The 16,083-nt window shown below is 41.0% G+C and overlaps 1 protein-coding gene across 2 annotated transcripts in view; it reads left to right on the top strand.

The window, feature by feature from the left end:
- LOC125897943 (serine/threonine-protein kinase PAK 3) overlaps positions 1–16,068 on the top strand; it is a 44,987-nt gene extending 28,919 nt beyond the window's left edge. Inside the window, exons 6-16 of one of the 2 annotated variants that reach the window (XM_049591457.1) lie at positions 3,235–3,297; positions 5,627–5,782; positions 5,867–6,041; positions 6,716–6,779; positions 8,868–8,916; positions 9,040–9,152; positions 10,060–10,177; positions 10,361–10,460; positions 10,638–10,834; positions 11,897–12,034; positions 12,237–16,068. In XM_049591457.1, the coding sequence (XP_049447414.1) occupies positions 3,235–3,297; positions 5,627–5,782; positions 5,867–6,041; positions 6,716–6,779; positions 8,868–8,916; positions 9,040–9,152; positions 10,060–10,177; positions 10,361–10,460; positions 10,638–10,834; positions 11,897–12,034; positions 12,237–12,326 (1,263 nt within the window). In that variant the 3' untranslated portion in view covers positions 12,327–16,068. The remainder of the gene's footprint in view (positions 1–3,234; positions 3,298–5,626; positions 5,783–5,866; positions 6,042–6,715; positions 6,780–8,867; positions 8,917–9,039; positions 9,153–10,059; positions 10,178–10,360; positions 10,461–10,637; positions 10,835–11,896; positions 12,035–12,236) is intronic. The other variant, XM_049591458.1, reaches the window with a different exon arrangement.
- The last annotated feature ends 15 nt before the right edge of the window (positions 16,069–16,083 follow it).

The raw sequence follows: 16,083 nt of genomic DNA, 5'->3' as shown, positions 1-16,083 counted from the left end.
AATGAAGATGATACTTCAGATACATTGGCCGTGTTTCAGGATCAATTTTATTGATTCTTTGTCCCTGCTTTCAGTAATTAATAACTTGGTGTTTGTGTCCTGGTGTTACATGTGAGTTCTCCCTGTTTAGCCCTCAGTTAATCATAACTTTCATTTCACATTAGTTTTAATACCAGCCAGTAATACCTGAGTGTCAGACCACAGGACTCATCTATTAGCCAACAGACAATGATTCATATATCTGTGTTCACAGCATCAGTTTGTGAATCAGAATCTGAAATACTTTATTGATCCCTGAGGGGAAATTGTGATACATTACAGTCGCTCCGATGTAAAGAATAGATAATTATAAGAAGTAAGAATAACAGTGTGAAATAGAAGTATGTGAAGATAAAGCAATAAAATGAAATAGAAATGAAAATGTAGTACATAAAAATAAAATAAAATAAATTAGAAATGGAACTGTGCATTAAAATAAAATAAAATGAAAATGTGCATTAAAAAGGTAAGAAAAAAATAAAGATTAAAGATAAAAAGAATAAAGATAAAAATAAGATTAAAAATAAATATAGATAAATAAATAATTTAAATGAAATAAGTAAGTGAGTAAAGTAGTAGGTGGTAATTTACCCCACATTTCATCTCTTGTGGATTGATAATAAAAACATAAAGTAAATTAAATTATAACAAGTAAAATAAGTAAAATAAAGTAAGTAAAATAATTTACCCCACATTTCATCTCTTGTGGATTGCTAAAATCACTGTTCAAATTAAAAAACAAAATAAGATAGAAAAATAAAAAAAATAAAGTAAATTAAATTAAAACAAGTAAAATAAATTAAATTAAGAAAAATAAATTACCTCACATTTCATCTCTTGTTGGTTGTTAAAATCAGTGTTCAACTTCACAAAAACCTTTGCTGTTTCAAGATTTTAAGAGAAATGTTTCATGCAGTTTGGGTGCCAATCCTGTCTGTTATGTACCTTTGTAAATAGAGGAGCAGCCGAATAATAATATGTATCTGTACAATGTAATAATGCTGGAATTATTTAGTCAGTGTTTATGTCTATATACTGTAGCGGCTCAGTGTGATTTCTAGAATCAGTCAGTCAGTAATTTTCAGGCTTTAAAGTAAAAATCTTCCAAAATGCAACAGTTCAATCACCATTCCTCACGTAATTTATTGGAAATGAGTTGATGTTGTGGAGTCAACAACGACTGCAAGGGCATGACGCAATGTTTATTCATTACATGGACATAATTATGATGCCCATAAATGTTTAATAGCATAATAGAAAACAGCATTTGTCCGTCCAGATCAATGAGAGCAGCCGCTTCATCTTCATCAGAGCGTTACAGAGCCAGGTCTCTTATTAACAGTGAAACCATTTTTCTTGTCTGAGGAACAATTATGCTCAAGTATCCAAAACAATTCTGCAGTAATAAAAGTGCACAACTTTTTTTCTTTTTTTTTTTAACCTTGTTGTTGAAGTGAATACCTCAACATTGGTTTCAATAACAATTTTTCCCTGCCAGTTAACATGAGGTGACATTGAAAACTGAAAGTTAATCGAGACAAACTAAGGTCTCCAACAAAGTGTAACACGTGTGTCTGTATGTGAGGTGCTCATGTGCATACTACGACAGAACTGGGCAATAACTGAGTCGTGTAATGGACATGTCATCAGGAATTGTCTAATCAGGTTTAAGAAAGTGATGGGTGCATGAACACAAGTGGAAGTTATCATCCTTATAGTTCAAATAAAAGCTGATTAAAATCACATTTTATACAAGAAATCTCAAAAGATGTTTAAGGCTTGGGCAAGGACAGTCCTCAGGTGGCATTATATGTCTCCATCACGTCCTCTGCTCATGCTGGTGTCAGGAGGAAAATTTACAGACTTGAAGGGTCACTTCGGTATTTTTCAGCCTGTACCCTATTTTCCTGTGTTGTTGTGTCTAAGTGACTAATGGGAACAACAATTTTTGAAATTGGTCCAGTATTGAGCAGGAGCGCTTGTTATTCTAAGTGTCTGGTAACATTATGGAAAGGATCCCTGCAGAGACAGACCTTTTTGTCGAGGGTAAGATTGTTTTGTTTAACCAAAAACAGTAATGAAATGGTTATTGTCAAACCCACCAAACTTCATTCAAATAAACAGTAATTTTATACTTTTACTATGGAGTCTGGTGTGTTTGGTGATGGTGATTTTTCTAGTGACTGTTTGTGGTTAAATATAAACGAACTTAGGGTGCTTTCACAACCAGTTTGCCCAGTTTGGTTTGATTCAGTCGAGCTCAAGTTCGTTTACCCCCAAGTACAGTTCATTTGGGCAGGTGTGAACACAGCAATCACACTCGAGTACGCACCAAAACAACTGGACCAAGACCTTCTTGAAGAGGTGGTCTTGGTCTGGTTACAAACGAACTCTGGAGCGGTTTGTTTGGGGTGAGAACGTGTTCTGACCTTGATCTGAACCAACTGCAGTCACATGGCACATTGTTTGGGTTAAACATGAGCATGTTACAGTCCTGGAGGATTATTAATGTGCACCTCCTCCTGTACTGCCTTAATATGCACATTCAGCACATCCAATGCATCAAAACATTGTTTTCTAGTTGGAGCCGCGCCTCGTTTTCAAACTGTATGGTTTGACTAAAATGAACAATGATAGCAATATAGTCCACGATGAGCAGCGCTAAAATCAACCTGCGTAGTTGTCCCTCCATTGTGACATTAGAAAGTGCCACATTTATCTTGCAAGTGTACTCTTCTTCAACGTTTTGTTTACTTCCTGGATTTTTCCCACATGGAAATTCTGACCAATCAAGAGCAGCTTTCTCGCACAAGGCATTTGATCTGGTCCGCTTGTAAATGCTGCCGTGAGAACACAATCCAACTCTAGGCAATTATGCAGCTTTCTAACAAAATTAGTCCAGACCAAAGCAAGACAACTCTAGGTCTGAACGCACCCTTACTCTGTAACTCTGTAGGGATCCTGTCTATAAGTTGTCAGACACTTACAATATCGATCAGAGTTTGTTAGTTATGAGTCATTTAGACACAAAAGACATGTGCAAATAGGGTCCAGGTTTTAAAATACCCAAGTTTCCCTTTAATGTCCATCCCTCAGTAGTATACCCCTGCCCCCCCCCTCCCCTGAAGTCCACTTACTCTTAAACATTGTGTGGGTTTGTTTTGAGTAAATCCCATTTTCAACCTTCACATTCAGAACCGACTGCTGTCATCTGGGCCTCCTGTCAGCCTTAGAACCTGCAGCGCATTATTTGACAAGGTAACTCCTCCATATTATTTTCCACATGATGTATCTCTGCATTGGCTTTCAAGCTAAATTTGATCTCCTAATTTTGATTATTCCCACTGACTAATGCAAAAGAAACACACAGAAATATTTGATTTTAGACACATCATCACTCTCTGTACTGAAATATCATGTGGGGGGTGTGATTGGATTGGATTAGTTGTTGATGTTATTGATGTATTTATTATCTTCCACAAGAGCACCTCTAATCTTTCCTCCAAAGGACCGTCTCTGAAATGGCAGGGCAGGGGCGCATGCCACAGAGGGTTGTGATGACTGTCGAGCTGCATGTATGAGCTCATACTCCTTACAATGCGATCCACATTGCCAATAATGTGCCTGTAACTTCATCACCATTGTAGACATTACCGCATGGCTCTATTAAAAGAAAGAAAAAAAGAAAAAACACATGGCACTGCTTACAATTAGCTCGGCACTCATTTCTGCACTGCAGTCTTGGCCCAGCCCTCCTTGGAGCGGGTCAGAGGCCCAGTATGTCTGAATGAAGGGCTGGGACTTTCCTTCAGCCAGACCCTTTCCCTTTAATCACCAGAACTAAGCTGCACTGCTTCATTTATGCATGACGAGACTGGAAATGGATGAAATGTTTCCACTCCATAAGAGGAAGATGATCCAAGACCAGCAGAGTTTTTGGATGGGGGAAATAAAGGCTGAGCATTAGGCATAATAAATATGCCCGGGGCTTATTAATCAGACTTGTCAGAAGGTATCTACCATATCATGAGGATGTCTACAGTTCATCACCATATTGCACATTACTGCAATGTGGCGGCATGTTTTCTTTCCAATGGCACAGCTGAATATAGAATATAACAGTTTCAGTGGCGCCCCCAGACATTTTTTAATAGGGGTGGCCAGATGGGGCCACTGAAAGGGGTGGCACACCAAAACCAAAAATAATAACTGAACTTTAGGAATTCCATCATACTGCTGTAGTATTTTAGTCACATACTGATAAACTTTGGTTTCTAATTTTACAGTTACTGTTACTAATACTTCCACAACAATCCTGTTTTAATGTGTTATGTATTTATACATGTTAGGCTGGTTGTCCTTTTCTGTAAGCCCAGTTCAGACCAAAGATTCGCGACGAGATGAGTTGAAACAGGCAACTACTTGCAAAGCACCGTTCTGCAACGTTCTAAAAACCTGCCAGTTCACACCGATGCAACTAGATGAGATGATGTGTCATCTCTATGCAACAACTCTCTGTACTGTTCTGATTGCAGCTTTTTAGACTTATTTTGTGGCTGAATATAATTTGTAGCCTCTTAAAATATGAATGAGGATAGTGATAGTGAGATAATGGCTATGGTTGCATTTGTAGTAGTGATGAAATGGCTCAGATGGCCAGTTCACACCACTGCAACTTTTCTCTGCAGCATTCTAAAATGGTTTCATCTCGTTGCAAATCTTTGGTCTGAACTGGGCTTTAAAAAGACAAATATTCAGCTTTATTTTGAAGGAGTACATTGATTGTAAGGAGCAAAGCATTTACCAAGATCAAGACCTCTCCAGTTTAGGGGAGACTCGTTGGTAACCCATATAGCCCATGAAAGCCAACATGGTGGGTACCATTGGATGACTTAAGTTGTCTAGTTTTACAAAATACCCATACCCTTGCGCTAGCTTAAAAAATTAATGCAGCGCAGCCTCTTTAAGACCATAATGTTTTGCTAGGGGAGCCAGCACTTGTATCAGGGGGCCATGCCACAGCTTGGGGCGCCACTGAACAGTTTCTTACTTAAAAGTTCATTCTCACCATTGACTCATGACACACCCTCAGCTCAAAAACCCTCAGATTAACTGCGCTGAATGACACCTCACTCCTTTAACGCTTGTCTCCTCAGCTCTCACTGGACTCATAAAACTTCCCTCCACTATTAACACAACAGTCCCAGCAATTTAACCCCATTCTTTTTTTATTTAACACAATGACAGATGTACTGTTACAGGGTATCACAACAGATCAACTGAATTTTGTTTATGTTGACCACCTGCTGATTTATGTCACCACTTTTGAATAACTCACTCTGAATCTGTTATATGAACTCACCATCACCACAGCTTGTATGTTCGACAGAGTTTGTTTTGAAACTCAACTGGCCAGAACTAAATCTCTGTTCATGGCTGGTTGGGGGTCTGCAGGCTGTGCACTGTGGTAAACTGTGTAAATTTGCTTAATTTGGGGGAGAAATTTGGGGATCTGCACACACTCCCTCCATTCCATGCTGCTTTGTGACATATGCATCCAGACTAACTTACATCTCCACCCCTCCAGGGCGCCAAAACATCATCGTCAGAGCCGCCAATCGCTCCACCTGTGTCAGAAGAGGAGGATGAGGAAGAGGAAGAAGAGGAGGAGGAGGAGGAAGAAGAGGACGACGATGATGAACTGCCCCCGGTCATCGCTCCCCGGCCCGAGCACACCAAATCTGTGAGTTGATGCATTACAGTGGGTCATATCATTCCTGCAAATGCGAATCCCTTCTACATTTCTTTGACTAATTTCTCCTCGCAGATCTACACGCGCTCTGTCATGGACCCACCAAAGCCTCCCACCCCTGTGAAAGAAGTGGTGACTCCACCGGAGTCGCAAGTCCAGCCGGAGAACACGTCCAATACGATGTATCGCCACACTGACCGCCAGAGGAAGAAGTCCAAAATGACAGATGAGGAGATTCTGGAGAGACTCAGTATGTGCCCAAGATATTTTATCAGCCACCAAAACAGTTTATAAAAAGTTCTGATAGTTTTTTTACTTTCTCTGTATCTCTATGAGTTATTGTAAAAGCTTTCCCCACACTGACAGGGGCTATTTTAGTGGAGAAATCCTGTTTTGTATGCCTGAAAACAGTTGAATATAAAGACATGAAGTCCAAAAAATATCATAATCATCCAAGGTTATAGAATGTAAAGTTGTCTTCGGTTTAAGTCCAGACATTCCCCAAGCAATACTGAAGACATGACCTCAGAACCGAATAATTCATTGTATGCAGATTCAGACAGGCTGGAGATTTTGTTTCCAGTGGCTGTTTGCCATGTATTGTTTCTAGTGCACCAATCAGGTGTATTTAAAGGAATTAAAGCACAGAGCACTAATGTAATCAAGTCTGGACAAAGACATATTTTTTGCATTGATTGTGGCCTTCATTCTATCTGTAATCTAACTATCTGTAAATTACCAGCATGCACCGTGAAGTCGAGAAGCATCACTCAGAGTAGATGCACCATGAGGCAAAGCATGTCTGAAATAGGAGGGCAGAAAAACTTCTGCTGTGATGTTTTCTGTGTATTTGTGTGAAAGCCGTCATGACTGTGTCACCCACGCAAGCTCTATCATTATATATCTGCTTTGTGTCTGACTCAGGGAGTATTGTGAGCGTGGGGGATCCCAAAAAGAAGTACACGCGCTTCGAGAAAATAGGACAAGGGTAAGTCCATCCATGATCGTAAAACCAGTCGTCGTAGTTATTGAAATAGAGCAATTTGAGGAGCAGTCAGTCTCGCCAAGAGAGATGGAGCTGTGCTGACCACTTTAGTGAGACAGAGGCAGAGGGAAGGTTAGGTTGAACGACTGGGAGAAAAATAAGTAGAGAGGAAATGAGGACTGTATCCTGAAATGGCCAAGGGCCAGATTAGCTCAGCCATCTCTCTCTGCTTGTCTTTCTGTGTTTTACACGTCTGCACAGATAAAAAACTGTGCGATTGTTATCTGCTGTGACATGTGCACTACTTCCATATTTGATCAGGAATCTCCTATCTTAAACAGTAGATAACTGTGTATTTACTCTGTGCCGGGTTATCTTTAACTTATTGGTACCAGGAACTGTGCGTTATTATTCACAGCGTCTACACAGGTGTAGTTGGCAGCAAGAGAAAGAAGACCAGAAGCCTAAATACACAGCTGAGGGTTTTTAGTATCATGAGTTTCACCTCCAAATAAGGACAGACTGGCTGCATACCATTCTGTTGACCAGCTATTGGAAACCATAAATTTATGTGAATCTTTGTGGTTATCACTATTAAAGGAATACTTCACCCACCCAATGACCATTTGTATATGAGTTACTCACCTCGTGTTATGCTGAATTTGTGAAGTAAACTTTGTTTTTCTTGCATGCCTCCTCAGTGAACAAAGAATCTAACAGCAGAGAAATTTCTGGATGAATTGAAGTCATAGGGGTCCACTATGAACAACAGCAAGACTATATCAAAACATCCATTTACAAACTCTCACACAGGTTGTGCAGTATAATCCAAGTCTCATTTATCCAGTCGTATGCTCAGTACTTCCCAAACAGACAGCTCTTTTAACAGGGAACTAATCTGAGAGTGAAATGTATCCACGTTCTTTTCCATGCCAGACTCCATTGACAAAAACAGTAATTCTACCTTGCTAAAAACTGGAGCTGCTGGTCTGCTACTGCCTCAATCAGTGTGTTAGTTTGTGTTAGTGTGTGACTTCAGTGTTTTAAAGGGTTAGTTCAGATTCACCAAAGTCACACAAAAACACAAACCAACTAACTGATAGAAACAGTGGTAACCCAGCAGCTCCTGTGTTTACCAAGGTTAAATTACTGTTTTTGTCAATGGAGTCTGGCTTTGAAGAGAGCATAGATTTCAGTTCAGATCCCCGTCAAAATGAGTTGTCTTTTTGGGAAGTACTGAGCATTCGACTGGATAAATGAGACTTAGATTACACTGCATGAGTTGTGTGAGAGTTTGTAAGTTGATGTTTCGATATAATTTTGCCGTTGCTAAACACAGACCCCTACAACTTCAATTCGTCAACAGTTTTCTCTGTTTCTGGATTTGTCTTTTACAGTGGAGGCATGCGAGAAAAACAAAATTTTCAGTGTAACACCGTGAGAAATTGATGTGCAAATAATCATTTGGAGGATATAGAATTAATCAGCAGCGACGTTTCTGTGGTAAAATAAGCACACGCAGTTTGTCAGTGAAGAACCAAATAGTACTTGTAAAGCCTCTGGCGTCAAGTTCAGCCTGGTTAACACTGTGGTTGCACTGTGTTAGTTTACTATTTAATGACATCATTACAACTTAATTTTAGCTGGTGATATTTTAATATCAAAGGAATAAAGCTGTTGCCTTGACAACAGGCTAACGTGATACCTCAATTTAACTTTGTTCTTTTATGCCACCCGTGGGGTTTTCTTATTAAATGAAATCAAGCTACAACAGGCCAGAAGTCAGTGGTCTGACTGTTAAGTAGTAGATCTGATCCATGCTACTTACAAATGGCCCTCGGTAGATGAATATAGCACTGTTACTGTAGTGGCAGCACAAAAAATGATGAGCATAATTTTGTTGAAATACGTGTTTAATGTCTACATTTTTAGAGCAACCTTATGATTTATAGACAAAATAGTATTCATATGATAACACCAATTAGTTAACAAAGTTAAGCAAATTTTTATATATTTTTCGGTGTCAATGAGTAATTTTAAAACTCTCAAATGGTGTATCACTAATGTGATTATGATCTTGTGTTTCACCAGAGCGTCTGGCACTGTGTACACTGCCATCGACATAGCAACTGGCCAAGAGGTAAGTCATATTCTACTGTTGATTACACACCATTCACGCACTGTATATTATTTCCTCTTCCTCGCTAAACCATCAGGCTTTTTCTGTAGTTCTGAGCCACAAATCCCTCGTCTGTTTTCTCAGGTGGCCATCAAGCAGATGAACCTGCAGCAGCAGCCCAAGAAGGAGTTGATCATCAATGAGATCTTGGTGATGAGGGAAAACAAAAACTCCAATATAGTGAACTACCTGGACAGGTCAGTCTTGACATGCAGGGTCAAATTTCAAACAAAATCCTGAGGTCAAGGCCTATTTATGGTTATTTATTTGGTCTCTTTTGCCTTTCCCAGAATCTAAGGTGGCATCCTCACATTGCCTATTTTGTCCAACCAGTAGTCTAGAATCTAAAACTGCTGAATTTTCTGTTAAATAATAGTGAGAAAAGCAGGAAATCTGCATTCTTGAGAAGAAAACACTAAATGCTAGGCACTTTTGCTCAACAGTAACATGTCTGACATTATATTAACAGGTATGTAGCAGTTATTTTAGCTTTTGCAGCATATGTAAAATAACATTTGAATGTATGTTTTTCTAAGATGGTTAAACACAAATAATCTCAGGCAGCCATATGAATGTATCTGCTGTCCACTGGCCAATTTGGGACTGATTTGTAGTCAGAACTTGGACAAGGTCAGTGCTGTTACTGTAATGACATTGAAGGATCCTCTCAGCCTGCTTCTCAGATCCCTTTCCTTCTGCTTCATTTCCTTCTTCTTCTCTTTCTGCCTTTTTATGGCGGTCAGCTTTCATCATTTGGTGCATGACTGCCACCTACTGTTTTAAAACATAGAGAAGAATTTAACCACACTATCACTCAGTGTCTATCAATTTTTTTAGCATCTGTTCCCCTCAGCTCTGACTTCACTAAATTGATCTTCTGCTGTTGTTCACAGCTGGCAGTAACATGCTTGAGCACCTGCTCTGTGTTGTAATTGACTCTGCATGATGAAGCAAACAGTACATCCTAAACTGTAACGATGCTGCTTTGTGTTCTTGGAAAGTTTTCTTCTCATTTTCTGCACAAATGTCAACTGAACTGACAACCCTGATTTGAGATGCACATAACACTAAAACTAAATTTTTCTTTCCTTTCTTTTTTTTTAGTTACTTGGTAGGAGATGAGCTGTGGGTGGTGATGGAGTATTTGGCCGGTGGCTCGTTGACAGATGTAGTGACTGAGACCTGCATGGACGAGGGCCAGATTGCTGCAGTCTGCAGAGAGGTGAGAAGCCAAGTTTAGACATCAGCAATGCCACCCACTTCTTTTGTAGCTACGACCAGCTGACCCTACATTTACACTTCACCTAGCCAGGAGTGAAAGACTATCTTGAATATGTGTGTAGCACAGGCTTCCCCTTTCAAGTCTGTTAGAAACATTTTAAAGCTTTTTTCTTTCTCTCTTCAGTGTCTTCAAGCCCTGGATTTCCTACATTCTAACCAGGTGATCCATAGAGACATAAAAAGTGACAACATCCTCTTGGGTATGGACGGATCTGTCAAGCTCAGTAAGTCCTCAGTTTCTGTGGCTGTAGTTAAGAGAGATGGTTGTGTGCTATATGAAAGACCTCTTAATTAAATTTGAGAAAATGCCAAGTCAAACGTGTGTTTAATGTGATAAAGCTGGATGCAAACAAAGAATATAACACACCACTGCACCTCTCTCCCTCTGTCTCCCTCTGCAGCCGACTTTGGCTTCTGTGCCCAGATCACTCCAGAGCAGAACAAGCGCAGCACGATGGTGGGAACGCCCTACTGGATGGCACCAGAGGTGGTGACTCGAAAGGCTTACGGCCCCAAAGTGGATATCTGGTCTCTGGGGATCATGGCGATAGAGATGGTGGAGGGAGAGCCGCCCTACCTGAATGAGAATCCACTCAGGGTAAGAAGACACAAAACGACGCTCTCTCATACCTAAACAGCTGAACAGGGCGATTACCTTTCTGACGGTCACAGTTTTAAACACATTCTTAACACCTAGATACAACATTGGAGGTGGGGGCCCGTTCATTCTTATATGAGCTGCTCAGTGGCCCATGAAGCCAAAATGGTTTAACTACTGCACATAAAATTACCCAAATGATCAGCCCTGCTTCCGCACTGTGTGGCCGGTAGAGCAGGTGCATTAGAGACTTCCGCTCTTCTAGACTTTCCAAATGTTATCAGGGCATATGGATTAAATTCTGATAGTGTAACAAGTCATTTTGGGGGGTTAGGACACTCCCTTCTGCTGATTTGAAGACTCATCTTTCGCCATGTAAGTCAATGAGAAAAAGTCTTTCTGAGCCACAGGGTATCACATCACGTGACAATGTAATTTCAGTGTTTGGCCTCTACAACAATTGGCTTCAAAGCCCAGTGTACTTCCTGGAGGCCTGCATGAAACGGTCACAGTTCCCCTCCAAAATTACATGGTTAGTTTTATGAAAAATGTCATGGCTTGGCATTAAATAAGTACTTTTGTCAAAAAATGTAACATGACGTGTGTCACCTGACATATGTCCTATAAAACATGTCACCTTTGTCACTAGTGTAACATGTACTAGCATACTAGCCAGCTGTGTTATTAAAAGAAGTCAACATTGACAAAGTGCTCTCCTGGATGAAAGTCCTGTGTTTGTTTGACCCATTCATCACCCTTCCTGTGTAGGGGTTTCTTTGGTATTTATACCACATTGCTTGGACTTTGTCGCATCTAATGCTATGTCACATCATTTCCTCCTCTGCTCCTGTAATAATAACTAGCTGCTAGAGTAAGTATGGGTCGTAATAACCTGCTTGCACAGTCGACCTACGTTGTGGTTGTTTTTTTGTTTTTTTTTGGAAGAAAAACCCAGGACTTATGATCTTATCTCCCTGGTGGTCATACACTCAAATTTTCAGTTTTTCTTCCACTCTTGTACCCTCTTTTGATGCATCCATCTGACCTCATCTATCTTTCCAGGCTTTGTACCTGATAGCTACCAATGGGACACCAGAGCTGCAGAACCCAGAGAGACTGTCGTCTGTGTTCAGAGACTTCCTTAACCGCTGTCTGGAGATGGATGTGGACCGCAGAGGCTCTGCCAAGGAGCTGCTCCAGGTAAAACTGAGACTAGATCCTCAATAGACATATGTACATGTAGAAATATGTTAAAACCATAAGGGTGGGAGTTTATTATTATGCTAGTCAGTAATAAAGATACAGGTTGCTTTCATGTCCTGCAGATGTCACTAAATCATCACTACTGTTTCTGAATGTGCCTCCATATCTACATTTTTTTTATCCTTTCCATTCTCTGCAGCATTCCTTCCTCAAGCTGGCGAAGCCTCTATCCAGCCTGACGCCTCTGATTGTAGCTGCGAAGGAAGCCATAAAGAACAGCAGTCGCTAGGGTGTGCCCTCTGTCCCCACCCGAGGCTGGAGCCCTGCCTGTGATGTGTGCGTTCATGGGGGCAGGGGCTTGGGTGTATGGGTGGTGGGTGACGTGACAGTGACAGCACAAGGAAGGGGGGATTTGTGTGACTTACCGTGACAGCACAAGGACAAAAGACCCCCAGGCCTCATATGTAGGACGGACATCTGGCCTCGCAGCCTCTCGGCCCATGCTGCTGAAAAGACCTTGCCTCCTCGTTTACTTCTCCAGCACTCTGTACATGTAGAGCAGTCCATCACAAGTATGTGTGAGTGTGCGTGGGTGTGTGTGTGCGTGCGTGCGTGTGTACCAACAGTGCACATCTCTTTGTGTCATATGTCTTGTTCGGCAGCAGTCGCTCCCCAAAACAAGAAAATACGGTGAAAAAATCGAAAAGAAGGTGTGCTCACTTTCAAGAAGAAACATCAGGAGCGAGGAGCCCGTGATTCCTTCCCTGCCCGGCTTTAGGCTTGGTTCTCTTTCCTCTAGTCCCTCCATGGAGCACAATCAGGCCGCGCTTGCACCTGCAGTGACCAGCTGATGTGAAAGAGTAACTCTGGGAGTCTGGACACAACCTTTGCCTGCATGACTACGGCTCTGTGGAGAAACACTGCTATTCCTCTGCAGATTGTCACATCTCAAGGTGGCATATTTATGTATATATGTGTGCGTGTGTGCGTGCGTGCGTGCGTGCGTGTGTGTGTGTGTGAATGAGTGTAGGGGTGCGGCTACAGGGGAATAAGTCAGGAATAATTTCACATGACCTAAGCCAGCTTTAAACATCCTTCATCACGAGATACGGGTCCCGTATTTCATTTGAGCCAACTTCTTTCAGGCGGGCTCTGTCACAGAGTCACTGGAGTTCAGGCTAGCTGCAGTTAATTTGCGCATTTTCCCCCTAAAGCTTCCTACGTATTATCAGACCTAATGTTCTGAATATGTAAAAATATTGAGACACTGTTGGGGCTCAGTTTGTGGACTTAAAACATTGAATTTAAAATGTGTGACTCGATATAATCTATACATACTGAATCTAATTTTTGTGATCTAGTTTGAGACACTTGATTGCATTGACATGTAGACAGTGTGTCACGCATTTAAATCCATTTAAATAGTACTGAAGACTCTCCATACTCCATGTGGAGGGAGTAATCAGAATGACTAAAATATTGTCACAACCAATGCAAGCAATTTATCTGCAGATTCAACAGATAATTCTGCATGCAAACATGAACCGTAGCATCCATTGTGTACAAACATCTCAAACAGGATTATCCACAGATATTCAGTATGTGTTGCTCTCTGTACCAGGCTTTGGGTAGACAATGCAACATCTATCTTAAAGGTCCAGCATGTAGGATTTAGGGCCATCTATTGGCAGAAAAAGGTATAAAATATTTATGTCATCATTGTTTATAATCACCTGAAATGAAGAATTGTTGTTTTTGTTACCTTAGAATGAGCTGTTTATATCTATATACGGAGCGGGCCCTCTTCCACAGAGTCTGCCATGTTGCTCTACAGTAGCCCAGAACAGACAAACCAAACACTGGCTCTAAATAGGGCCATTTGTGCTTTTGCGTTTCGTGCCCACCACTTTAGTTCTCCTACATGCTTGGCACACAGAAGAAGGTGAAGCTCTGCAACCTTACCGCTAAATGCCACTAAATCCTACACACTGGACCTTTATCTGACAATTAGGTACGACGTAGAAAGAAAATACATCAGGGACTCAACAGAAATACAAATGTTTTCTCTTGTAATTGTATATTTAGTGAGGGATTGTCCTTTTTAAGGTGCTGGCACACAGTGAACCAACATTTCAGCCTTTCAAATAAGCTTTTTTTCTGCAACAGTGGCAAACAGAAGGTTGTATAATCATTTACCTACAGTGAGTTGAAGGTCTAGTGCCACACATTCTCACAGTTTCCTATAGTGCCCCACACATCCCTGTGACCTTAAATCTAAAGAAGAAAAGATGACTGACAAAATTTATAAATTATTTAATCAGTTTTTGTGGTCAAGAGACTGAACTTTTAAACATGAATAGAGATGTAAAATTTGGCTAAAAGGAAAATGAGGCCTCTTTTCTTTTAGAAATCATCATTAAGACTTATATTTCAGAACACATAAGACTGTGACTTGATGTTTGGAGTTAATGCCAACAGAAACCTGGCCTACCTGCTCAGGTGAGGCATCCATGTCTAACGAGGCACCAGCTGTCCTCCTCGTCCACCTGCTCCCTCCCTCCCTGTCTTCTCCTTTATAAGCTGCTGCTCATTCATGCTTCAGTGTCCTTTTGTCTTTTAATGGCGTCTTATGTGTCTTCTTTCATATGATCTGTACGTTTTTGTGCTGAGTTTTTTGGAACGCGTGGCAGATCAGAGAGGGGGAATGTGATCCACTGAGCGATGGAGTGGAGTGGGTGCCGTTTTTATGATTGTACCTTGTCCTAATGAGCACTGAAAACCGTAGTAGAGGTTTCTCTCATATTGTTTGCTAACATTCCTTCCATTCCTGGTTAGCGTTTAAACTCATTCCTGTACAGAAGTTATCTACTCTGTGTCGGTGTTTGGTAGCTTCGTCAGGCATTTCCCACGTAGCATCCCTCTGTGTGTGAGCGTGTGTGTTTGTGCGTGTTAGGGGGCTACCTCAATCTGCACTAGAAGATGCCTCACTCGTGTTGTCCACCTTGACTCTGAGGTGCAGGGTAGCTGCTTCATATTGTACCTCCATTGTACAGCAACTGTACAGACGATGAAGGAGTGATGTTAGACAGGAGGATGCAACAGAACTCATGCATGTAAAACAAAACTATACACTGTATCTCATCTTCAAATAGGTTAAGATTGTTAGGATATGTATGTATGTATGTAAATATGACGAGAAAACCCCCCTTTTTTCAGAATTATGTAACTTAAAATGACAATATTCAGGTTGCTCTATGGTATGTATCAATAAATGTTTTGCACCCTGGAAATCAAAAAAAAAAGATGACAAAAACGAACACACACGCTGTCTCTGCACTCCTGGATCCGGCTCTCCTGTTTGGGCTTTATCGGACACTCCTTCATCCGGACAGAGAGCCGATGAATGCAGCGCTCTGTGTGCGGGCCCACACAGTCTGTCCTGAGTACCACTGCTGAGTGTTAGTACATGTATGTGTGCGTGCGGTAGGTGTGGGTGGCCTGACAGGAAGCTTCGCCGGCCCTGGGACGTTTGGCCTCTGCCCCCATGTACAGGTCTGAACTATGAGCACAAAAGGTGAATTTCGGGACAAGAGACGCCGCCGACGTGCCCCTTTCCTGTGGTTGCTCCTGTACATTCCTATCTTCTGAATGTGTAAACCTGTACACGTGGTGTGAAAATTCCTCTATTAATGTGTATCAAGAGAATGGAACAAAGACAAAAAATGTTACTTTTTAAATTATTATTATCATTATTATTATTATTATTATTATTATTATTACTCTTATTATTGTCTAGCTTTGTAAAACTGCTGATCCATCTGGCATACCTCAGCAGGCCTTTCCCCATCTTTGAAAAAGGACAAACGAGTGACGGGGAAATGAGGTTTTGGATAAACTATTTTTAATTGTGGTTGAAGCAATAGACTTTTTGAACTTTGAATTGTGCATGGCTGTGTCTTGAGTGTAAAAAAAAAACAAACAAAATATTGCAGTTTGGGAACTGGACTGAAATAAAAAGAGGAAGAAAACCAGAGTCGTTGCAGCGC

This window comes from Epinephelus fuscoguttatus, linkage group LG12 (genome assembly GCF_011397635.1).
Source record: "Epinephelus fuscoguttatus linkage group LG12, E.fuscoguttatus.final_Chr_v1".
NCBI classification, from domain to species: domain Eukaryota; kingdom Metazoa; phylum Chordata; class Actinopteri; order Perciformes; family Serranidae; genus Epinephelus; species Epinephelus fuscoguttatus.
This window is presented reverse-complemented; position numbering and strand designations above follow the sequence as displayed.